Here is a 26,480-nt window from a genome sequence, read left to right on the forward strand (position 1 = left end):
CTTCTTTTCTTTCGCCTTCCATTCTTTTTCTTTTCTCTTTCATTCTCAAAAGAATTATTTTCCTTTAATGATTCCTTTCCTTTTTAATTCACGCCTTTAAATAAACAGAGCATTAGGGAGGAAGAAGCTAGAGACCATGTACACTTCTTTGGGCGGGACTATGCGATCGTGAGCAGGCACCATGACTCACAAGCGACGTTGCACAACCGCGCTTCACGCGGATCTTGCTTTCTTCCCTTCTTCCATCCACAAGCTTTCCGCATGCTTTATTTCTTTTCTCTTCTTGTCTCTCCCTTCCTTCGTTCAAAAGATTATTTTTCCTTCAAATTTCTTTCTCTCCTCCGCCCTTAAGGAAACAGAACATAAATGAGTAGAAGATGTTCGTAAAATGTGGAGACGTGGAGTATAACATCCCTCTAGTAAAGATAATAACGCATCTTCCTGACTTTATTTTTAAAAAGAAGCACTGATAATCAATAATTCCCTTTCTATTTTTACCTGTTTTATATCACATTAATAAATAAAACGTTAGCAGTATCCGAAATCTCGTTCCCGCTCCTTTGCCGGGCCACCCGCACCCGTTCCAGTGGATGCACGGATCCGGAATCCGCTGACTTCTCGCTCCACGACGAGCGCTCTTCCCAATAACACGGCCATTTCCGTCCGCCACGTGGAATCGGGAACGTGGGCCCAAGTCTTAACCCATCTACGGCTATCGTCTTCTTACGTTTCTGGCCTCAAAGAGCTGACGGTGGATGATCCACTACTCGTGCTAGTTCCCCTGCGTGTAGTCCCGGGAAGGTGAATCGGCATCGTCCGCCTCATTTTTGAACGGCCTCCGCCCGCTGCTGCTCGTTTCGTTTGCGAGAAGAGCAGAACATATAGAGAGAGAGAGAGGGGAGAGGAGAACGCAACGAGGAAATTAAGGAGGATTTGGGATTAACGAAGACAGATAGAGATCGATCGGCTCGACAAAACAGAGATCAATGCCGACGACGTCGGGTTTGAAGGTGTCGGCGTCTGCTCCCGGAATCCTGCCGCCTCCGGACCCGGGCGAGGAGCAGCAGGCGGCGGGGTTAGGGATCCTGCTCCAGATATCAATGCTGATTCTTTCTTTCCTCGTCGGCCACCTCCTCCGTCGCCGCAAGTTTTACTACCTACCGGAGGCAAGCGTCTCCCTTCTCATAGGTAATGGCTTGAGAACAAAGAAAGGTCGGATTCACTTACGTTTTGTCTTTCAAAATCCTTTTTCTGGGCGTTACCAAGTCCTTTCGCTTGCTTGATCTTTTTTACATCATAACTAGGCATTTGCGTATAGAATTCCGCTCTGTATGTTGTGTGATTCTTTTCATGATTTCACATGCTCACGCACCCTCCTACCCTCCCTTCTTGGACATGTCTTGGCAGATGAGTTCGAATCTACGAGAATTTCATTATAGGCTGAGTTACTTGTATGGAAAAAAAGAGAGACAGTTACTGGAGTTAATCAGTGCTTTCAAATGGACGCCTGGTTAATTATTGTCTGTGCCATATTATATAAAATATGGATTTTTGCTGATTTGCACGTAGCATATACTGATCAAGAGATATCTCGAATCAAAACACAAAATTAATGCATAGAAATAAGAAATATTGGTGAAAAACCCAAAACGAAATCAAAGCTCATGATCCTAAGTCCAATTGTTAGTCTGGTTCTGTGGGTCTGGTTCCAAACCTTCTATCTCAAGGATAAAATCAGAATAATCTCTACTGTCAGACATGTTGGTGAGGAGACTTGCCATATACACACATAAGAAATATAATATAAAAAACACTTAAGAAAAAAAAAATATAGGGGAGGGCAATACAGATTAAGACTCTCCTATAGTGCCAAATGTCAATGGTTTTTTATCTCCTTTTATAGTGTACAAATACCTCTTCAATATACCAATTGGAGTGAAAGAGTTGTGTCTTTTACTAATACAAAATTCAAAATTAAATAAAATAAGTTATTACATATTTAATTTTAAGTTTACTTGGCGTGTTCAACTCTTGAACCATATCTTTTGGCATGACTTTAACTAAAATTTACATAGTATAAGAGTACGAGGTGGGCTAGAGTATAAATAACCATGTATAGTACCTTGGTTTCATAGGGGGAATGGCTCATAGCTGTGGCTAAACTAAAAAATTGTTATATGGTAAATCCTTTGTTAGGGATATGGGTAAAATCAGATCTCACACCTATGCTACTTCAAATCACTTTAGGAATTTCTAGAAACTTATCTTATTCTTGTACATTGAACCACTTATCATCATTAATTGAATGAAAGTTTTTCTACAGAACTACTCACATATTAAGTGCTTTTCTTCTTATCTTTTTCGTTGACCACAAAGTGGTCACACATTACAATGGATATTATACAATTCCCAATTAGGTAGGCGTGACAAGGTTAATCCCCTTAGCCCCTTAAACCCCTTAAACCCCTCCAAACAATGTCATTGTACAAATTCAAAACCTCCACCTTTGGCAGAAAGTGCTTTGAGTCAATCCCAGTTATGGCTAGACCAAATAATTTTCGGTCCTTATTTTTGATTTAGCCATGTATAAGTATACTCCTTTGACCAACTACCCATTTATTACCCATTGAATTTTCTTCAATGGTTTGTCTATCACAAAGATTTGGTTGCATCATTGCTGACAAAGCCCTATTCCCCTCTTATGGATATCAGATCATTTATCCCTTCACAAGACTAGTTCTATATAGGGCTTCAATAAGAATTGGTGATAAGATTTTAGTTGTATTGAATTGGTGATAAGATTTTAGTCCTATTCTTGCGTGGACATTTTTTTGATAACATGATTTTAGTTAATTGGCATCACTATTAAATATACTAAGTTGGTTTAAGAGTTTCAAACTATAAGATTCTATGCTCAATTGAAACTACAAGATCAACTTTTGTATACCAAAGGTCTATGTTTTTTCCTAAAAACCTATATAGATAAATCCTATATTTAATATGACATGCGACATTAATTGCTTTAGTCCAAAGGTAACTAGGTAGTGAGTATGCATACCTAACCGCCTCTTGTAAGGCTTGGTTTTTTCTCTCCACGATCTTATTTTGTTGAGGTGTTCTAGGACAAGAAAACTCACGCATATACCTAATTTCCTTGCAAAATTTTGGAAAACTAGAATTCTCATATTATCATAACGATAACTCCGAATTCAGTTTATTTTGAGATTCTTTTTGTTTTCTACTCTTTTATAAAATCTAGCTAGCGTTTCTAGGTTATCATTCTTATGTTTAGAAAAATGAACACAAGACTTAGTGTAATAATCTATTATAGCTAAATAATATTTACTACTATTCAACGGAAAGTACATTATGATTCAAATGACACACGTCACAAATTTTGTCTTTGATGTATTGTATATTTGACAGGCCTTTCACCAAGTCCTTCTTGGATAACTTTGAGATTTGCCTCATGGTGGTGTGTGCCAATCTCGTATACCACAACCATTCTCCCTCTTCTCGATTCATGAGACACTCACTAGAAAGTTTAGAAACACAAGCAAGGATTTATAACATATATAATATTCTTCCTATGTCCTACTTGCATGATAGTATCTAGGTTGTTGTGCTTTACCAAACACTTGGTGAACTTGGTTGAGTGAAACTCAACAACCTGTTGTCACACAATTGACTAATATTAAGTTAAATTTTATGTTTTCTACTAGAAGTACTTTCTTAATGAAAAAATTTTAGTTCAATATTATCTAAACCTATCACTTTGAGCTTTCCACTAATGGCAAAGGATACCATTTCCTTGTTCTTGTGCTTGAAGGTGGTCCTGATGATCTCTCATCATGTGCCTAGAGCACCCATTATCCAATATTTATTTATTGGAATTCGTTGGTTTGTACCTTGACTTGTACTTACTATGAAATACTAAATCCTTTGGTACCTAAGATCCATTAAGTTTTATATAGTTAACCAAACAGCTTGGGTACCCAAGCTTAGAACTGTAAACAAGCCAAGCCGAGCCAAGTTTTAAGGTGTTCAAGCTTGTTTTATATGGTAACCAAGCTGAGCCTAAAATGAACCAAACTTTTGAAATGATTGTTCAATCTTGACCTAGTTTCTTTTTTATGAACTTGAGCTTGGTTCAAGCTTGACTTGAGCTTGAGCTTGGTTCACTTAGATGTTATCGAGCTCTCAATTTAAGTTTGTTTGACTGTTTGAAACTTTTATATTTTAAGTTTGTTTGGTTGGTTACAAACTTGTTTGTTCATTTTGAAACTTTCTTTGTTTATTGAGCATGCTGATAAGAGTTTTATTGATGAACATGATTTACAAATATTGTTCATGAACGTTATTCATGAATGTTAATCACGAATATTGTTCACGAATGCTATTTACAAATGTTGTTCACGAACATTAATGAGCTGAACACATATGTGTTCAAGCTTGTTTGTTTAGTTTAACGAGCTGCTTGTTCGTTTAATTGAATTTGTGTGTAATAAACGAATATAAACAAACTCTTATCAAGACGAACACCAAGCTTGTTCATAAACATTTGCTTCATTTATAACCCTACCTAAGCTTTGACTACTCTAAACCTAGCAATTCTTTTAGTGATAGTTTTAGGCATGAAGGAGGTATTTCCTACAAGTCAATGATACATATGAGATCTCCTTTTGTCTTGGCTTATAGCCAATACCCGCCTTACTATAGGGCCTGCTGACTCCCAAGTATTGTTTCTAGATACTTGGAACCCAAACAAAACAATTCCAAGCTTTTCTTTAATTCATCGGTTTGTAACCTTAAAGAGGAATTTTCTTCCTTATGTTGTTCAACTTAAGAAGAATTTCCCTCTTGACCTTTGTCAATAGAAGATGAAGAAGTCTCCCCCTAAGATCTCTAAGCTCCTTTTGGAGAGGCATAACCCTATCCTTAAACCTAGCTAACGAATTGCTTAAAACATGCTATAGTTTCATAAATTTATGTACTATGGGAGAGAGTACCTCATCATTGCTAGACGATAGTTGTTCCTTGGAAGATGAAACTTCTTCTTCCTCCTCACTAGAGCTCTCACCCCATCATCTATGGTCATGAAAGCCACGTGCCATGTCACCTTGCAAACTCTTCTTCCTTTGATGACTCTGATGATGAAGAGTTAATTTAAGTGGCTTTGAATGCTTTCTTTTTATGTTGTTTTTTGGATTTTTTTTTCTCATTTTTGAAGTTCCTGAGACTCTGACTTGTATGCCCCTTCTTATTGCATTCAAAACATGTCACACTAACTTTTGATTTAAATATGCAGTCCCTATTTTCTATCTTATCCTTGATGATATAGAGTCCATTCAAGATCTCCTTGAACCTCCCTTTCATTTGGCTTACATTTTCTCAGTTTCGCATAGTGAAATTTTACAATTAATTGACAAGCAAGTCTCGTTTGACAATTCTAGAATCTCTTATATCTTCATGAAGCTTAATGAGATTATCCCAATGCTTTTTGTCACTTGTGAAGTGTCTTAACTTGTTGAGTTGCTCTTAAGACAATATGCATTGGAGAGTTGTTGCCTTTGCATTTGCTTGCCCTTTCCTCTTCATTTTGTGAGTCCAATCCTTAGAAGGTAGTTGCACTTTGAATTCGTCCACTATCATTACAAATCCTTCCATGGCACTATACAAATTTTCAATGTCACTCATAAGGTAATACTCCATCCTATCTTTTCAATGTGTAAAATTTGTGCCATAAAAAAATGGGGGCCGTGTTGTGCTATATCTCTTTTGCATTGCCTTCTCTTCAAGAATTACTCCTTATAGCAATTAGTCTTTGGGAGTGATTGGGCTTTGATAGCAATTGTTGGGACTTAAGAGAGGCTGGAGGAGGTTGGGGGGGGGGGGTGTGAATACACATTTGCTTCTAATTGATTTCGTCTCTATAAGAGATTAGTGTAGTAAAAAATACAAACAAAACAATTTAAAGAAAGAACAATTAATTACAAACCAACACAATCTAGTTAATGTGGGTTGACACCTCTCTACCCCTATTTCACAGCTTATCAAACCTTGATTTTTCACTATCTTTTGTTGGAGAAATCCCTTACACTTCTTTTTTGTTATAAGAATGGAACTTTTGTATAAGGAAGAAGAGAAGATTTGAATACTTTTGAGAGCAAGAGAGTTAATCTTGGGATTAAAAAAAAGAGCACTTTCAATAGTGATTCCGAGTCCCTAAGGTGCCCTTTATTACATGAGCTCTTCAGCTTCTTTCTAACTTTGATTATGCTTTTCTAGATGCCATCAGTTGACTGGTTTGTTACATTAGTCAATTGCTTGCACAATAATCTGTAGGTATCCAACCATCGAACAAATGTTCTACTAGAACCTTGGGATGCTTATAATGAAATCCCTCCTTTCTTATATAATGAAATGCAAAGCTAAATAAAATAAGTTGCTAAGAGCTTGAAAGGAAGCCTTTAACCTTATTCAAGCCCTTGAGAAATCTTTGAGCAATGTAGACACTTGTACGGAGTAATTAAAGAATGTTTCTTTGGAACTTTACAAGTTCAAAGCTTTAAGAGCTTATATAAAATGGCCATCAACAGATTTATCTTGCACAAATGACCATTGAGTCACCAACGAATATATCAATTGGTAATCTGTTCAATTGACTATAGAGCCTCTAGTTGGCTAGACTGAACATTCATTTTTGCTTGTTACTCGAATAAAAATATTTTGTTCATTGAACTCTCACATCCAGTTGACTATCAAATTGATTGATCTCTTTAGTCGATTGGGTTCACCCTCCAGTAAATTGAATATTATTGGTGGCCTTTTGTTTGCTTGACTTACCTCTCTGTTAGCCTACACAAGTTTTGGGATTGAGCTAAGGCATATACTCCAACTTGGGATCAACAATCCCCTCTTGAAGGCTTTAAACTAAGTTACTAGGTATTTTACACCTATCTAGATAAACATATTAACTCTAATAATGTTGTTCAAAAGCATAAATCCATTCATTATATTTCACCCACATAATCTCTCAGGCTCTTATATCTCTAGGTCTTCAACCTCATTGGTGCTTCTTGCTTGGCTTTCATTCCTTGGATACACTAAGCTCCACGAGCTTAATCTATGCCATCCTTCTCCTCACCTGAGTTCACCTTGTTCTAGGCTGTCCTAAAGTTCACTTCGAAAAAGACCAAGTTTTGCGAATTTGCTCCATGCCATCCTTCTTGTTGCCCTTTGAGTCCACCTCATACCAAGTCTTTGAACCATTGAACCCAAATAACCAACTCAACCGCAATGAGTCATCCAACAAACAAACTTAACCATGTCAAGTCAGCAAACTACATGAACTCATGTGTGTACTATGTTAAGTCCTTCACACTTATGCACACACTAAAAACTTAACAAAACTTAAAAACTTTTGCTAAACACTTCAAAGCTAGCTAGTCAAACTTGACCATTCAGATGCATCATTTTCTTGACAATAACCTTATACAAATTCATAAAAACTTATCTAGAGCATTCCTTAGCATGTCTTGCTTTGTGACTTCAATAATCAAAGGCCCAATAAAGCTTAAATCTTGAAATTTTGGTAATGATATCTTTATCCATCACTTTGAATGTGTCAAGTTGTGCTCTTAAGAGATTCCCACTTAGCTATCTTTAAGTTAAATGTGCCCTTATATAGCTCAATGATTTTTTCCCCTCATATTCCTAGTGCTTTTGTATTTTCTCACCTTTTCAACTCCTCTATAGGACGACCACATATCAATGCATGTCATTCTTCAATTAGCCTTGTATTTCTCTTTATATTTCTTTGTTCATTCAGAAGATCTCCATTCTTATCTTTTCGTCGTTCATAAGACTCTTCAAGTGCTATAAACACATCAAAATATATCCACAAGTACGTCTATCTGTATATTCCAAATGAGCAAAATGTAGACAAATGGTAGTAGCTTCGTTGATTGCAGCCATTATTCTTAAATGCTAATTCAAATGTTTGAGCACTTTAATACCAACTGTAGGAATGATGATTACCTAACTAAAGTGTGAGAATAAACAATACTTGATTTTGTCATTTTTTTTTATGTACATGTAAATGCAATTCATCTATAAAACCTGTACGACGACAATAACATCCAAGCCTTGTCCCACTAGGTGGGGTTTGTTATATAAATCCTTCTACACCATTGGGCTTTATCCTCTATTATATTATCATTTATATTTAAATAAATTTTATCTTGTTTTATTGTTGCTAACCAAGTTATTTTTGGTCTTCCTTGTTTGATATGCATATATCATTTTAAACGCGTTTCTCGAAGTTTTTCCTCAATAGGTGCAATCTCAACTTTCTCTCTAATATTTTCATTTTTTATTTTGTACATCCTTGTATGCCCACACATCTACCTTAACATCCTCGTCTCTACCACTCTCATTTTTTTTTTTCATGTGCTTGAGTTCAACATTCAGTTTAATATAACATAGCGGGTCAAACCGTCACTTTATAAAATTTTTCTTTAAATCTTAGAGGTACTTTATGATCACAAAGAATACTTGACGTTCTCCTCTCTTTCAACCATCCCATTTGTATTCTATATAAGACATCTCTCTCAATCCCTCTATCATTTTGTAAAAATGATCCTAAATACTTAAAATTCTGTTATAAACAACTCGTCATCTCCTATCTTAACAATTGCCTCATTACGTATAATAATGTTAAACTTAAATTCCATATATTCTGTCTTTACTTTACTAAGCCTAAAGTTTTCACTTCTAGCATTGCTCGCCAAAGATTCAACTTTCATGTGTATCATTTACCAAAATAATATCATCTGCAAACAACATGCATCATGATTAGTATAAAAAGATAGGGACTTAGAGCTGATCCTTGATGTAACCCTATCTTTATAGAAATGCTTCAGTAAATCCGGTATAAATATTCACACTTGTCATTATATCCTCATACATATTCTTAATTAGTTCAATATACGCTATACTAACATTTCTTTTCTAAAATTTTCTATATAATTTCTCTTGGGACTATATCATAAACTTTTTGTAGGTTGACGAATACTGTGCGTAAGACTTGCTTCTTTTCTTGATATTTTTCAATAATCGCCTAAGAAGATGTAAAGCTTTTATTATCGACCTTCTAGATATAAATCAAAATTAATTTTTGGTCATTGTACTCTCCTTAGTTTTTTTTTTCTATTACTCTTTCTCATAGTTTCATTGTATGACTCATTAGTTTAATACCCTTATAGTTTGCACAATTTTGTACGCTGCCTTTATTCTTATATAAGAAAACTAGAGTATTTACCCTTTTATTAGTTTTCGATATTAGGTTGAATAACTTTTCAATATAAAGAAATTAGAGTACTTACCCTCCTTTCTTAATCTTGTTCCCCAAGGCACTTCCATACCTCTATCGGAATCTCATCTGGTATTTTGCATCCTATTTAAAGCTTGATCTACTTTATAAGTTTAAATTCTATGATAAAAATTTAAAATTACTATACTTATTTGACTTACTTAAATTGATCATCTAAACCTTCATTAAAAATATAATGAAAATACCTCATCCATCTCTTTTTTTTCCTCATCGTTTATTAGTACTCAATTGCAATCATCTTTAATTTATTTTATTTAGATATGATTTCTTATCTTCCTCTCTCTCACTTTAGCTATTCTGTAAATATCTCTTTCCCCTTTTTTTTATCCAATTTTTGATATAAGTGTTAAAAAGTTTCATTCTAGCTTCATTCATTACTTTCTAGCCTCTTTCTTGGCTAATGTATATTTTTTTTAGTTTTTCTCGTTCTTATAAATATATAACTCCTTAAAGGTTGTTTGTTTTTCCTTTACTTTCTTTTGTACTTTCTCATTCCATCGTTAAGATTCTTTACTTAATCATGCACGTTTCTTTGATTTACCGAGTACACTCTTGACTACTATTTTCAACTTTGATACCATTTTATCTCATGTCATATTTGAGTCACTGTATATTTCTCCTGATACTTGGACTCTTACTCTCTCTTTAAATATGTTTTGCTTCCCATTGTTTAACTTTCACAATTTAATTTTAGGAGTCGTGCATATTTTCCTTCTATTGATACTATGCTTGAAGCGTATATTCAACACTACTAATCTATGATGGACTGTTAAATTTTATATTTATAAATCTTTCTATCATTCATCCTAACCATAAGAAAGTTAATTTGTGATTTATTATTCCCACTTTTGAACATGATCAAGTGTTTTTCTTTTTTCTTAAAAAAAAGTTTTGGCTAGTATAAGGTCATATGTTATCGCAAAATCCAATATAATTTTTTCCTTCTTCATTTCTTGTCCCAAATCCATAACCCCATGCACCCTATCACATTCCTCATTTTTCATGCTTACATGCTCATTTAGATCTTCTCTTATTAAAATCATTTTGGTTGGTGGAATGCTTTCTAATACTTCATCTAGATCGCCCCAAAATTTAGATTTGGTGTGTTCATCTAATCCTACTTGAGGTGCATATTTGTTCATTATATTAATAATTTCGTTCGTCATTACTATCTTGAGTGCTATAATCCTATCCTCCTTTTTAATTACTCCTACTCTTCATCTTTTAGTGAACTATCAACAACGATACCTATTTCATTTCTTGTACCATAACTTAAAATTCAAATTCTCTATCGTCTTTGCTTTCTTTCCTATCCATTTTGTCTTTTGTATAATATTAATTTTTCTCCTAATCATCGTATCTACTATCTCCATTGTTTTACCCGTGAGCGTTTTTAAATTCCATGTTCCAATTCTTAGACAATTAGTTTTCTTATAATATTTATTTTTACCAAATCTATGGTGTGAGGACTCTTGCATATTTAACACTATACTTAAGTTCTCATAGAGATGCAACGATTCTTGCCAAGACGGCTATAACGCTAACTTTTGCATATTTAACATTGCACCCGAGTTCTCATAGAGATGTAATGGTATTTGCTGAGATGTTATAGTTACACCTGCAACGCATTTATTTCGGAGAACATCCTAGCATTAGAACAATAGTTTGATAGATCCATTCATTGAACATTTGCTCATGCTGGCTGACAATCTAACACGCAACCCTTGTCCTTTTTCAACATGTACAAGACCCAAAACACACCTTCACTCTATTACATTTCTTATACCCTATCCATCTTCTCTCAATCTATTAGAGCCCCAATAATCCATTATTCATATAATCTTTGAACCTCGGGATACAATAAGAACAAAATCTTATATACTTGCACTTTAAACATATTATGCCATCTAGAGCACACACCATTCTCTCAAAAACTCGTTTATTACGAGTCAACCATAATTGATATGCCGTGCAAGCAAAAACAATCTTCTTCGCCCGACTCCTCCAACTTGTGCCTTGAGCCTCCATCAACCATTTAATAACACTCCTTAAGGTTCTCATTTGATGAGTAATAAACATCCAATCCTGAACATGACCCCATTCATTCCACATGATCTCATATCCGAAAAATTACATGGTCTAAGGTCTTTACCTCATTGTTGCGGAATTCTCTCACCCCTAGCCATAAAATGAATGATTGTTTCAGGAGGATGTAGGAATCTAAATCAGTTTCATGGGTTGCTGTTGTTGGCCCATTTGTCTATAAAAGTCATGAACTTTAACTATGTTCAATCTGCCTTCCAAACACCAAGTTGACATGAGATGTATTGCTGTATCTACCGAACTTGTTCTTTCCAGAAGGGTGTTGCCAATTTCAACAATCTACTTGAAGATCAGTGAGCTGCCATTTTGCAGTTGCCACTCCCATATTGAGTGAAAATTGAGGTAAAATTCTTGGATCTACTTCACCCATTGCGAGTCTGCTTCTGCATGAATATTCCATAGCATCTTGGTAAGCAAAGCTAGATTCCAGCTCCTAGAGTCTTGAAAATTTAGGCCCCCTTCCTCTTTGGGACAACACATCTCTTTCCATGCCACCAGTTACCTCGTCACTCCGCACAAGAACAATCTACACAGATGAGTAATTCGAGATATGATCACTGCAGGGATTGGGAATATGGAGAACCATATACATTCCACCCCCCTGCAACACTATTCTGATCAACTCTGCTTTGGCTGAAGATCAGGTCATATTAGTCCATGGATTGATGAGGTTAGCTATCCAAACCAGTAGTGGAGCATAATGCATCACTTTCAATTTTGTTGAATCCAGTGGCATATCCGGATACCCAGATACCTGAATGGTAGAGTGCCCCTCAGAATCTGTATGAGCTCCTGAATTTGCTTCAGCTCTGGTCTAACTATGTATGCTGTATAAAAGGTTGACTTCATCACATCACATTCATCCCAGAAGCTGCTCCAACATTTAAAAGTCGTTGGAGAAGAATTCTAACTGAGGTGATATCTCCATGTGCCATGAGAATTAAATCACCTTTGAAGGCCAGATGCATGTTCTTCAAACTACCACATCTTGGGTGGTAGTTAAAATCAGAATTTACGGTCCTCTGCCCTAGCAGTCTGGATAGGTATTCCATGCACAATAGAAAAAGATTCGGAGATAAGGGACAGCGCTGTTGGAGCTCCCTTTTTCCTTTGAAATATCCATATAAACTCCCATTCGCCTTCACTGAGTAGGATACTTGACACACACTCCACTACCCATTTGATGAAACTATGGGGAAACCCCAAGCCTGACGGACCATCTCTCAGAAACTCCCAGCTGACAGAATCATATACTCTTTGTAGATTAACCTTTATCATACATCTAGGTGAGATCCTCTTTCTGCTGTATTACTTGAGCAGCTCCTGAGCTAGCTGTGTATTATCAGCCAGTTTTCTCCCTTTGATGAAAAAAGCTATTTGTGCCGGAACCCAGAATCTCTAATAACCTTCTAGCCAGCAGTTTTATTATGACTTTATAAGTCGCATTACAGCATCCTATTGGCCTAAAATCCTCCACCCCCACTGAGCATGAGACGCTTTCCGAGATCCTAACTTCAACTTTATTTTTTTTTGGATAAGTAAAATTGTATAGCATGTATCAAAATGCACAAAATGGGACTTTAGAAATTACTCATGCGAAATATTAGATCATAGTAGACACCTAAAGTCCTATATGCATGGAGATGTATACCCTTGTATATCCTCTCAACATCTAACTATCCCTCATCAAAGAAATTACTATTTCGGGCTCTCCATACATAATGGATCATAGATGACAAGGCAAGATGACGTGCCTTTGTAACAGTCCCGCTCCCATGGTAATTCCGCCCGAAGACTCTCATTGTCCGCCGGTAGGTGGACATCTCTTGCCGCATATGAAGCTAATCTTTGATCCTCCGTCACAAATCTGTAATGGGGGGAGGGGGCATTTGAAGATAGGTGCTCCTGTGTCTCCATCACCTACAATAAAAAATGTGTTGTTTGTTCTTCAAGTAGTCTTGCCGATCTCTAATGGGAAGCCGACTCTGCGTCAACATCCAGAACACAATCCGAGCCCACGACTTTTTAGGACTAAGATGCTTGAAGAAGTCGTAAGACCACCCCATCATCCTACGCAAACCAATCTACCAATCGCTGTCGAGCAGCCTCTGGTGATCCAGAGTCGCTAATATGAGATCCCATATTTGCAACAATCACTTTACCAACGGGGAATCCGAACGAGCCACACCCAAATGTCAATGTGAGTAAGTAGGTATGACGTACCCACTTGATCTAGAATGCATCCTCTTTGTGTGCCATAATACCTTTGCTAGGAGAGCTAAATTCTAGGCTCGCAAGTTCCGAGACCCAATTCACCTTTGTCCTTCGGTCTGACATATCTGTCCATGATACAGGAGGATGCTTGGAGCCTTGGACGTCCACATAACAGACTTGCAAATACTGTAGATGTGATCAATGATGCCTTGAGGTAAAGGTAGAATAGATAGCCAAAAGCACTCGACGCCCTGAAGTATTGATGTTATAAGCTGCACCTTGCCAGCGTAAGACAGTGCCTTCCGTGGCTAGACGTTGATATGACGGATCAGGGAATCCAACATGGGGTGTAATTTGATATCTCGATGCATTATCGGATGCTTCCGGTGCCGTTGGAGGCGTTGTGGGGCACCTGAAGCATCGCGGTTGCCGCAAGCGTCGTGATGCGATGTTTTTTGGCTTAGCCGAAAATGTCGCAGGATGCTTCTGGCGTCGTCGGAAGCGTCGTCGAATGCCTTCGGTGCTGTCAGACGCCTCCGGCGCCGTCAGAGGCGTCCGCAGCTCGTCAAAGGTGTCGTGGGGGCGTCGGGGGCGTTACTTTGCAAAATTAATATTACAATTTAAATAAATCAAACAATTCTCATTGAAGTGTGATATTTTCAAGAGGCTTTCATAAATCCTAATTAAATTATCCCAATAAAATATAAAAAATATATTTAAAGTTTTTTAAAAATTAATAAATTTTATTAAATAATATTCTTAAATTATTTTTACTATTTTAAATTTTATTTAAAAATTTTAATAAATCAAATTTATATTCTGATATTTTTTAAAATTATTTGTATTTTTTTACTATTTTAATGTTTAATTGATATACTAATTTTTTTTACTATTTTAAATATATATTATTTAAATTATTAAATAAATAAATAAATAAATAGTTAATTTATATAATTATTATATATAAAATGATATTTTGTAATAATTTATATAATTATGATTATTTAATCTGAATATTGAAGAACTATAAAGGTTGCCTAAGTAAAATATTATAAGAATCAATGGTTTCATCTGATTCACATCACTCCTTTTAATATTAGTAAGGTAACATATTATGATATATTAATTTTAATTCAAGTTATTAATAGATCAATTTTTCTTTAAATAAAGTTATATTTAATTATTTTTTCTAATAATATTAAAAATTTTAATAATGGAGAACTTATATAAAATCAATATACGACTTATTTTTAAATTATACACAATAAATATATTTATCTAATAATTACTATATATAAATAAAAAATATCGAAACCATATCGTTCCAGTCTGGGACCGAAATCTCGGCACATGTCTAAATTTTAAACCTTGATTTAAAGATGTGTCGCAGCCAGTGGAATCCTCATATATCGAAAAGGCATGGTACTCTCTAGAAAGCTAGTGAGGAAGAGAAGCCTCTTACTCGTCGTGTTGTTAACTTTCGTCGGATAGATGCTTGATTTTAGGTGATTAAGCCGAAGTCCAAACTCCTGCAAGCATGCGGTCAAGGCCTCGACGGATGCAGTATTTCCTCTGCTAAAAAGTATCAAATCATTTGTGTAAGCTAGGTTAGATAATCTGAGGTGGGCACACTGTGGGTAGCCAAAACCCGATTGGGATGTGCGCTGCTGTAGTTGCCTGCTAAAGATCTCAATACATATACCAAATAGCTAGGCGATAGTGGGTCACCTTGCCGTAACCCTCTAGCTCCTCGAAAGTGTCCAAAGGATCCACCATTGATGGCCAGTGAGAAAGATGTAGTTGTGACACTCTATAATCCATCCAATAAAATGCTCTGTGAAATTCAATCCAAGGAGAGCCTCATGTAGAAATGTCCAATGCACCAAGTTGAAGGCCTTTTGTTGATCGATCTTCATGATAGAACGTTGTGAGATGCACTTATGACCATATTTCCAGAGCTAAGTGTATATTATTAGTAATAAGTCTACCCTGCACAAAAGATGTCTGAGATTGATGGAGAAGGTGGCCCAAGATGTCCAAAAGTCGTCCTGCCAATATCTTAGAGATAACTTTATAAAACATTGATCAACTGGAAATGGGACGATAATCAGTTACCTTACTAGTGCGAGCAGACTTGGGGACGAGGGCTATAAGTGTATGATTCCATTGGTGAAGTGGTCTTCCATGGTGAAAGAATTCCATGATGGCAACAATAAAATCTTCACTTACTATATATCATGTATGCTTGTAGAACATGGACCCATAGCCATCCAAACCAGGTGTCCATTGATCCCCAATGTCAAACAAAACATTTTTGATTTCCTCAGCAGTAGATAGACAAGTAAGTTGCTCATGTTGATCTGGAATGAGGGTCCGACCAGATTGGAATAGTTGCTGTGAGAGAGGATGCCGGCTGGATGTTGTGCCAAGTTGAGTTTGGAAATGCATAGTAAAAATCTGCACTATCTCTTCAAATGACGTAGTGAGATTCCCATCGAGTTTTTCTACTGCTGTGATTTCGTTTCGGCGGTTGTTACGCTTGACAAGGGAGTGGAAATAGGCTGAGTTTCGGTCCACTTGCTTGAAGTAGCCCACTTTGGCATGCTGCATGTTGAAACTGTGTTCTGTTGCACTTAGCTGGGCTGTATTCTGCTGTAAGAGCTTGTAGCCATCCTCCATGCGACCGGTGTCCAAACCTGCAGCTTGCACGTCTTCCATCTATTGACGCTGCCCTCACCAAGATGCTGGAAATGAGCAGTGTTCAGTTGCTTCGGATCAAGCTTTAAGAGGCTAAGAACTTGCAGGAGCTTGTATTGGGCAGTGCCTTGATGAAATTGTTGCTTATAGGCTGACCATTTGCTTTCAATGAGTGACAAAAATGTGGCGTGATTGGCCCACATGTTGAAAACTTGAAAGGTTTGGGAATGCGAGTGTCACCGCCTAAATCTGACACTAAACACATTGAATGATCAGAGAGGCAGCCCGGAGGAGTGAATTCAGCATAGCTACATAGTTCGGCTTCCAACCTAGGATTGTTGATGAATGCACCGTCCAATTTCTATAGATATGGCCATTAGCCAAGTAAATCAGCAGCCCATATATGTCAATATCCGTGGTTTAAAGTGCTGTGCTGAGAGGGCAAAACATCTCGTTCCGTCCTGGTACCGGCACGACCCCGACACTAAACCCGCAACAACTGCTACGTGTTGCACGACCCCGTGGCCACAGTGGAGGGGTCGCTTGACCCAGTAACAACAGCGGAGGGGTTGCATAATCTTTCCGCTGCCGTAGCGGAGGTGTCGTACGACCCTGTGACCGCTGTAGAGGGGTCGCACGACCACCGTGGTCGCGTCGGACGAGTCATGCAATCTCGTGGCCATGGCTGAAGGGTCGCGCAACCCTGCGGCAGCGCCGATTCACACAACTTTAATGCTATTTCTCTTCAGGAAACCTATTGGGGAATTAGCCAACGAGGCAATATCCCCAATCTCCTTCCATCAAAGACTGTATCTGGTGGTTTAACAATCTCATCTTCTGAGGGTAGCAACTCCAAACCATAGCCCCCTTGTTGTTTTCTGTTATCCTTGAATAAGTGCCACTAGGTCTCCTTTCTAGGTTGCCTAGAATTCCTCTTCAGCGATTCAACATACTTGTTTTGTGCATCCCCACTGTTTCCAACTCCATCTTCTTCCTCATCCTCCTTAGAGCCCTCACTCTTTTGTGCGGTTTCTTATAAGTTTGGAAAGTCTGCCTCCTGCAAATGGGGAGTAACCGTTCACCGTGTAGCAGACACTCCTTTACTCATGAGTTTCTTCTTTCCCATTGGGCCGTTCTCATCATTTTAGATGGAGAATGCCACTAGAAATGGGAACTGGGAAAAAGATGAAAGAAACAGCCTTGACTTTTGGTGATATATTCTAGACCATTTGAAGTTTAGACCTCTCACCACAACATCGGTTCTTACCGCAACTTTGCATGGCCTGACAAGGTGAGCCCCGCACCAGCGCTCCTTTTTCACCTACAAAACCCCTGGAACTCTTGGAATATCAGCTTCTCCTTGGTCTCCAACGGAACCACCAGATACAACCATGCATGACCTCAAATAAAAAAACGTAGGAAGCCAGAAAGTGCTCCTATATCCTATTGTGAAATCAAATGATCAAGAGAGAGGGGGGAAGGCAGCTAGGTTGGAACCCTAGGGAGAGCATCTCTCTCTAGTCCTCTCTTTCTCACTTGCAATTGGTGTAAATTGCAAATATATGTGTAATAATCAATGGGATAATAATGCAATGGAAATAAATAAACTAAATGCACATGAGGCTAATATGAGAATATAATATAGTTGGAAGACCCAACTTCTGCTCTACACTAGCCTTATAAATCCACTACTTCACCCTTTTAAATGAAGCAATGATGTAAATGCCTACTAAGATGAATTGCACTAATTTAGCATGGTGAATAATTCAACCTTTCAAAGGAGGAAAAATATTAATAGTTAAAAGATAATCCAACGTAACACATCCTAACCCCTTTTTAAATTGACAATGAGACTAGTTCTTCATAAAAATACAGCTTAGTCACCTAAAAAATTTAACAAATTCTCAACTTAATTTAAATTACTTATTTTTTAAAAATAAATTATTAAGAAATTTTGGAAAAATTATTATTATTTTTATTCATCAATCTCATACATATATGTAGAGTATATAGACTTAATCAAATCCTACAAAAAAAAAAAGGTAGCCCGGTGCATGAAGCTCCCGCCATGCGGGGTCCTGGGGAAGGATCCATTGTACGCAGTTTTATCCTACTTTTTGCAAGGGGCTGTTTCCAGGATTCGAACCCGTGACCTTTTGGTCACATGGCAACAACTTTACCGTTGCGCCAAGGCTTCTCTTCACTTAATCAAATCCTACAATTAAAGTAATTAATATCCTTACAGTCAAGGTAAATCATATCCTTATATTTCCTATTTTTATTTATATAATTTGTAACATTCCTCAAGTTGGAGCATAAATATTGATCATGTCAAATTTGTTACTAAGTTAATCTACCGTAACCTTATTTAAAGCTTTTGTGAAAATAACTCCCAGGTGTCTTCTTGTTTTCACATATCCTATAGAGATCAAGCCTCGTTGAATTTTTTTCATTAATGATTAAGTGTTGGAGAAACCATATGCTACTCACAAATATTTGGACGAGTCACAATGAGATAATTTAACTTTTTAACCAATCTTCTATACTCTCATGATTCTCAAATAACTCACCATCTTTTGTGAGTCGCAGCTTAGGAGTCATTGGAGTATTATATGGTTTAGCTCCTAATTTTCTTGTCTCAGACTAAGACAAGTACATATTTCCTATGAGATAAGAAGATTCCTTTCTTACTTCTTGTTACCTCAACACTCAAGAAGTATTTTAGAATCCTTCAATCCTTTATATGAAATTGATTGTGAAGAAATGATTTAGGAGATAAAATATCTACAATATCATTCCCAGGAATGACAATATCGTCCACATATATAATCAACAAGATGATGCCCATTGTTGATTATCTTTAGAATACAAAATGATTAGACTTACATTTCTTTATTTTAAACTTCACAATTGCCTAACTAAATTTGCCAAATTAGGCACAAGGACTTTGCTTCAAACCATGTAAGAATTTACAAAGTTGATAAACTTTCCCACACTCTCTTTGAGCAATAAAGCCTAACGGTTGCTCCATATAGACTTCCTCCTAAGATCACCATGGAGAACATTTTTGATGTCTAACGGATTGTAAGGGCCAATTTTGAGTGGCCACTATAGAAATAAAGAACTCGACAGAAATAAGTTTAGCAATAGGAGAAAAAGTATCACAATAATCCATTTAATAATTTTGGACATAGCCTTTAGCAACAAAACAGACTTTTAGTCGTGCAATAAACCCATCGAGCAATAAACCCATCAGGATTGACTTTAACTATAAACACCCAATTGCATTCAATTGCCTTCTTCCTTGTAGTAATTTGACTAGGGTCTAAGTACTATTGTTATCCAAAGCATTCATCTCTTCAATCATAGTAGTATGCTAACCCAGATGAGATAAAGCTTCATGAATAGTTATAGGAAGGGATGTAGAATCAAGAAATGCAATAAAGGAACAACAAGATGATGATAAGTGATTATAAGACATAAAAGAAGACATTGTATAGGTACATTAACGTTTACATTTGCAAAGAGCAATTGATAGATCATCACTTGAAACTGTGCTAACGAATAAGCTGGAGCAAGATATGGATCAAGAGGAATATGTCACCGAGAATAAACTTGTTGTATGGGTGACATAACAAGAACAAATTCATTAAGATCAGAAATAGAGGATGTTACAGTATAATCATCATCCTTCCCTTGACTAGGGTGATTGGTAGAGGGGTGACATTCATCAACAAAGATCGTGACAAATTTCTTCTCAGCTATATTACCAAAGAATGATAAGAATAAAGGAAAACAAGGAACTAAATCTGAAATACTAAAAAAACTCTGAACCTATTACACAAAAATGTCCCACACTTGAATAGATGTTGACGCCACTAGGTACGTGAAGATGTTGTAAATGGAATAGTGACAATCGAAGAGGTTTATGGTAACCAACGCTCTTTCACATGCCGTCACGTGGAACTGAACTAGAAAACTCATAATGCACATGTGGCTCACTTGCAGAGATTTGGATGATTGAAATTTGGGTGATAGATTGATGTCGATGGTTCCTCCTAGGCGAGTAGTGGATAATGGAATAGAAGAGTTGTCGGCATCGATCAATAATGGAAGAGAAGAGGAGGCTAGGGTTTGGAATGACGACTATAGTTTGGAGAGACGGCTAGGGTTTTTACTTTGATACCATGTTAAGAAGTTTTGGAGGAATTAAAAAAAAATATTTTTATTCATCAATCTCATACATATATAGAGTATATAGATTTAATCAAATCTCTACGATCAAGGTAAAATATATCCTGCAATCAAGGTAAATCATATCCCTATATTTTCTTATTTTTATTTATATAATCTGTAACATAAATCTCAAATAATCTAAATAACCTTTTAAAGAATTCCTAATTACATCATATTCCCTGTTAAGAAGAACTTGAACCTCTCATAAAAGTGAGGAAGATGTTCAATCATGTTTTATGATGCCTTGCATAGACGCAGAGTGAACGATCAAAGGTGCATTTGTAGGAGATGACTTTGATGGTTCTTGTTCCATTCACTCAATAAGTTAGGAACTATGCATTATAATTCTTCTTTTGTAACCTATGCATCTCGTAATCATCTTCTATATTGGAATACCTTTCCACTAAACTAGTTATCTTCTTGTGCTTTGATAGGGAGCTAGCATTGCTTGTCGATGACCCTCACAATCATATCAGTAGGCTACATTGAGGGAGAGATGGAGTCAGAGCGTTAGGGCTACAATCTTTGAATAAATCAATTGATAAAGAAGGCGCTTAAATGTCCTCTTTGTAAGATATTAGATCTTCTATGTTGATTAGACTAGTGTTTAATTTAGGAGGTAGGTTAAGCATTTTTTTGCAAACAAATCAACGTGAATGCATATAAAGCAAGTTTCCTACATTTTATTCCTTTTGTCTATAATGTGGATCTACATGACATTTATAAAAGCTATTAGTGTGAGTTTTCTCCTCACATCAATATCGATTTCTTGAATATACTCAAAAAAGCTCTCAGTTGTCTTAGAAAGGTGGAAGGTGGCAGGCAAGAAAATTAGTATTAATGAAACTAAATCTATTGGATGACAAGCTTTAACTAGATAATCTCAATTGGATTTTTACTTGCATAATGAGTTACAGAATTATTATAAGAAATCATTTGGTAAAGTAGAGTTCCAAATTCTTGATTTTTCTCTACTAGACACTTTGTAGATTTTTAAAACTATGATTAATCACCTTAGTTTATATGTCATTTGAAATTGCGAATAAATTCTTGAGTTTGGTGCTAAATAGTTTCCATAGGATCTGCAAAAAATAGCTAACACTATGAAATAGGTAGCTATCTTTAGTTACAAAGTCAATTGTGGTAGTTTCCATTTTAGAGGTCTTGAAAAAATATCGTCAAGACATGCAGGGACTTCTCCCTCGAAGTGTTTAAATCTTATTATTGTGATTCCATTTTGTGTAGGGTGCCTATAACTCATATTATGTGTGTGTGAGTTTGCCATCTTCTAGTGGTTGGTGCTTTGGGATGAAAGTATACCCTTAAGAGGAACTTAACCTATCTAACATGTTTGGAGCTCAACTTTATTTGTGATTGGATGAAACTAAGTGCTTTGTGATTTGGCTTCAATATCAATTCATTTAGTAATAAGTAATATTGCCAATGCCTTAAGGCTTGAAGAATAGTGAGTTTTTTTATTATAAGGTGCCGTCAAGTCTTATTGAGCTTCTTACTAAAGAAGACAACGGGTTGCCTTTCTTGGCTTAGGATACCTCTAGATGCATCTCAAGCTAGCTTGAATTGTTTGTCTGGTTAGATTAAGTGAGGACAAGTGCTTTAGTCGTCATTTCTTTGATTTCCTAAAAAGTTAGAGAGACAAACTTAAACCAATGAAAATCTCCTCTCTCTTAAGACAATTTGTGATGGAAGCCCTTGTGGTACTAAAATTCCTAGTGAAACCTTGATGGAAGTTTCAACTTTGTGGAAACTTTGAGCCTTTTAAAGGGTATGGGGTTTAAAGCAATTGTTGATTGCTCTAATTTTGTATATGTTTGCTGAAATGCTGTATGTAGGAATAATGAACCAAAGAAGAGCAACTGTAAGTATAAGAAGAAACACTTTTTTAGATTGATAAATAACTCCTCAGTCTGAAGGTTTCAAGGATTAAATGGATGTGTTCTTGGTAGGTGTCATGCTCCTTGCTATCCATTAGGATGTTGTGACAATAGATTATTAAAAATAAATTTTCCTATACATGGTGGCAAAAGGCGAATATGCTCGCCCCAGCATCCCCACCAATCCGTCCTAGGGCCAACACATAGAAGGTAAATCACGGGCGGCTACTAGCCTTTGGAATAGTGATTAGCACATAAGGGAGACATTTACTCGGCTTTGCCGATATTCGAACCCCAGACCTCATAGTGGCAACACTTCATGCGCTAATCACTAGACCGTCCCGAGGGGATTAAATTTTCCTATACATGATCTTTATGATTGTGCTTAGGGCATTTAAAAGCTCCAAAGGCACTTGTATTGTCCTTTTCCCAAATTCTATATGGTATGAAGCCCACTTTTTAGGATTAAGATTTTTGAAAAGGGATATTCCCTTAAAAGGCGGCTCTGACCTCCTCATCTTCTCCTCTCTTCCCTCTACCTTGACAAAAACCTTGCATGCCTCTGAGCTCCATGGACACAGCAAGGACTATAACAGATTAGAGATTGATTCAGCCGACTCATTTTTTTATGTGATCATAAACTGATACAATCCATTACCTTGCTTTTTAAGCACAACATTGTAAGCGGCCTTTGCAAATGTTTCTCTGAAGCAATGAATAAATATATCTAGTTAAAATAAATTGGTTCAGGAAATTGAATCTATCAAGAAGCAAAATATAATATATTTTGTTTGTACTTGTAATATTTCTTGTAGATTTGCTCTAATTTTCATGAGTCTTTATCACATTTATTTATTTTAAACACTGGCCACTTGTCCTACTCATTTAGGTAGTAGTATAATTTTTTTCATTTTCGTACTATCGTCTCCTTTCTCTCTCATGAGATAATAGATGAGGACAAAAGGGAGGCTGGCTGAGATAAGATGTCATATGCTCCAAATAAACTACACGATATTGGTTTTATCTTGGCTTTCATTATGTGGGTAATGGATTTTCTTGATATATGAATGTGGCTAATGGATATTCTTCTTTGATACCTGAATGCTGAATGCAACTATGCTCCTTAGCATTACTGTAAATATCCATCAATGAACTTCATATTTGATGCATGACAAGCCTTAAGTGAACAATGTAGGCACCCTTTTGTAGGAATTATAAACATTAGGGATGACATTCTGAAAACTCAAAATAGATTGAACATAAATATTTGAAACATGCTGTTTTTTAATGCTGTCTTGAAAGTTTTAGTTGATTCATGAGAAATAAATCTCCTTTTTCTTGTACGTGTCAGGTTTAATTGTTGGAGGAATTGCTAATATATCAAATAAACAGACAAATATTAGGTATATTCCTGTTCTTGTCTATCATTCTAGTGTTTAGCTAAGCTGGATTGTTAGTATATCATTTTACTTATTGGTTGATTTGCTTTTTCTCAGGGGATGGTTCAATTTCCATGAGGAATTTTTCTTTTTGTTCTTGCTGCCCCCTATTATATTATATCCTTTTTTTTCCCGATGCAAATTCACACATAATTGCTTATCTTACGTTTAGCATGTATTTGTGTATGTTTAACTTGACTGCACTCTACTCAGTCTGGATTTAGCTTAGCACCGGTAATGTTCCAAAGTTGTTATTATCTCAGATGATATCATCATGATAACATAGTTCTATAAAAAAGTTCCATGTTTGATATAGCTGACCTATTGCATCCAGGAACCATTCTTCTCAAACTTTGGAGCTATCATCACATTGGCTATTTTTGGAACCTTTATTGCTTCTGTTGTAACAGGAGTTCTAGTGTAAGATTGTTTTCATAACTGACACATTTCTGATGTATGTATTCCCTCATAAACCCTGTATAACTCATTCCCTGCAACTGCAGGTACCTTGGTGGTGTAGCATATTTAATGTATCAACTGCCACTGGTTGAATGTCTAATGTTTGGTGCTCTAATATCAGCAACAGATCCTGTCACAGTATTATCTATATTTCAGGTGTCTTATAATTTTATACTGCTCATTTTGATAGGTTTTCATTTTCCTTGAAAAAAGAGATATAGAAACCCTATGCTTATTTTGTTGAGATAATGAAACGACAGAAAGCTCAATTAATTAATAATCGTTGTCAAATATTTAAACCAAACATGCTTTCACATATACTTTAGTTTATAGTGCTCAGAATCAATTGGTCTCTTTTCAGAGCTGATCCTACATTTCAGGTGTCTTATAATTTTATACTGCTAATTTTGATAGTTTTTCATTTTTCTAGAAAGAAGAGGTATAAAAATCCTATGTTTATTTTGTTGAGATAGTGAAATGATAGAACGCTCAATTAATTAATAATTGGTGTCAAATAAGTAGACCAAACATGCTTCAATATATTTTGCTCCAATATATTCTTTTATTTTATAGTGCTTAAAATTAATTGGTCTCTATTCAGATCTGATCCTATGTTAGCAACAGATCCTGTCACAGTGCTATACATATTTCAGGTGTCTGGTAATTTTATACTGCTCATTTTGATAGGTTTTCATTTTCCTAGAAAGAATAGGTATAAAAATCCTATGTTCATTTTGTTGAGATAGTGAAATAATAGAAAGCTCAATTAATTATTTATCGGTGTCAAGTAACTAAACCAAATATGCTTCATATATACTTTAGTTTTTAGTGCTCAAAATCAATTGATTTCTATTCAAATCTGATCCTACATTTGCCTGCAAATTGATCATACATATAATTTAGTAGAAATCTGTAAAATGTCCTCATTCACATGGCATTCATTTGAAATTTACTTAAATTTGTCTGGTAATAGCAAAAATGGATGAATCCAACAGCTGATATCTTTGTTTAAAATCTCTACCGTGCTATGGAACATAGTTGAAATGTATCATTTTGGTAAATTACTAAAACTGAATACTAATTGGTTGATTATGTTGACACTTACCATGCCTTGGCATGATATAAAATGTATAATGTTGTTTTATTTTTTGTAGCTTGTTTCTCAACTATGATTATCTAATTTCTGTAAGTAGTATTTATATAAGTAACTAAGACAGTGGAATAATATTTTAGGAGTAAAAATTATATTAATTCATCTCCACACATGTTAGACACACATTAAAATAAAAAATAATAAAATTGTTTTTATTTCAATTACTAATTGAGATAATCTCATTAAAAAAGAGTAGAAAATCAAGTGAAAGACCATAAAAGGATAAAATTCATCTAAACTTATCTTGACATACTTCAATGCATGTTAACATGCATCAAGTATTATCACAACACACATGGTGATGAGATCATGAGATGACACCATTCCAACTAGGGACCCAAACTTCAACATGAAATGCCCTATTCAGTTGTTCTCTCTTGTTTTTCTTTTTCTTCAACTCCTTCCCTCCACCACTAATTTGCCTCACTCATGGTATCAAAATTGTATTGTTCCAATCAAACCCTTTGGTTTCCTATTCTGTTGATTGCTCGAGCCCTAGCATGCTATATCTGTTACTGACAACAAAGGATTTGAGGCTTCAGAAACAACCTAAGAGGGAGCCAGCCAGCAATTGTGCTATTGATTTTGAAAAATTGTTCAAGATTCATGATTAGTTTATATATCATGGTTGTTTATGATTATGCAATATTTATTTCTAATGAGTTGCAGAATACCTGCAAATTTTCTAGTTCAGCACATAGCCAAGTTTGAACTACAAAGGACGTGATCTCATCCTAAAGGCTGAGGGGTCACCTGATGTTAGAGACGGGTAGAATTGGTTTGCACAGGATGGAGGGGTAGCCCAGGCATATGATTTCTTTAGACGGCCTAATCCTAGGATGTCATGGGCCCGAATGGTGTAGAAGACTTATCTACAACCAAGTCATGTA

The 26,480-nt window shown here is 36.0% G+C and overlaps 1 protein-coding gene across 1 annotated transcript in view; it reads left to right on the plus strand.

Annotated features, from left to right (window-relative positions):
• Window positions 1-812: 812 nt before the first annotated feature.
• The window catches only part of LOC121985301 (sodium/hydrogen exchanger 6-like), a 68,862-nt gene continuing 43,194 nt past the window's right edge, over window positions 813-26,480 (plus strand). Inside the window, exons 1-6 of the mRNA XM_042538667.1 lie at window positions 813-1,188; window positions 23,891-23,942; window positions 24,036-24,095; window positions 24,188-24,212; window positions 24,313-24,398; window positions 24,482-24,593. Coding sequence (XP_042394601.1) covers window positions 987-1,188; window positions 23,891-23,942; window positions 24,036-24,095; window positions 24,188-24,212; window positions 24,313-24,398; window positions 24,482-24,593 — 537 coding nt within the window. The 5' untranslated portion in view covers window positions 813-986. The remainder of the gene's footprint in view (window positions 1,189-23,890; window positions 23,943-24,035; window positions 24,096-24,187; window positions 24,213-24,312; window positions 24,399-24,481; window positions 24,594-26,480) is intronic.

The sequence above is a fragment of the Zingiber officinale genome, chromosome 5B (genome assembly GCF_018446385.1).
Source record: "Zingiber officinale cultivar Zhangliang chromosome 5B, Zo_v1.1, whole genome shotgun sequence".
NCBI lineage: Eukaryota > Viridiplantae > Streptophyta > Magnoliopsida > Zingiberales > Zingiberaceae > Zingiber > Zingiber officinale.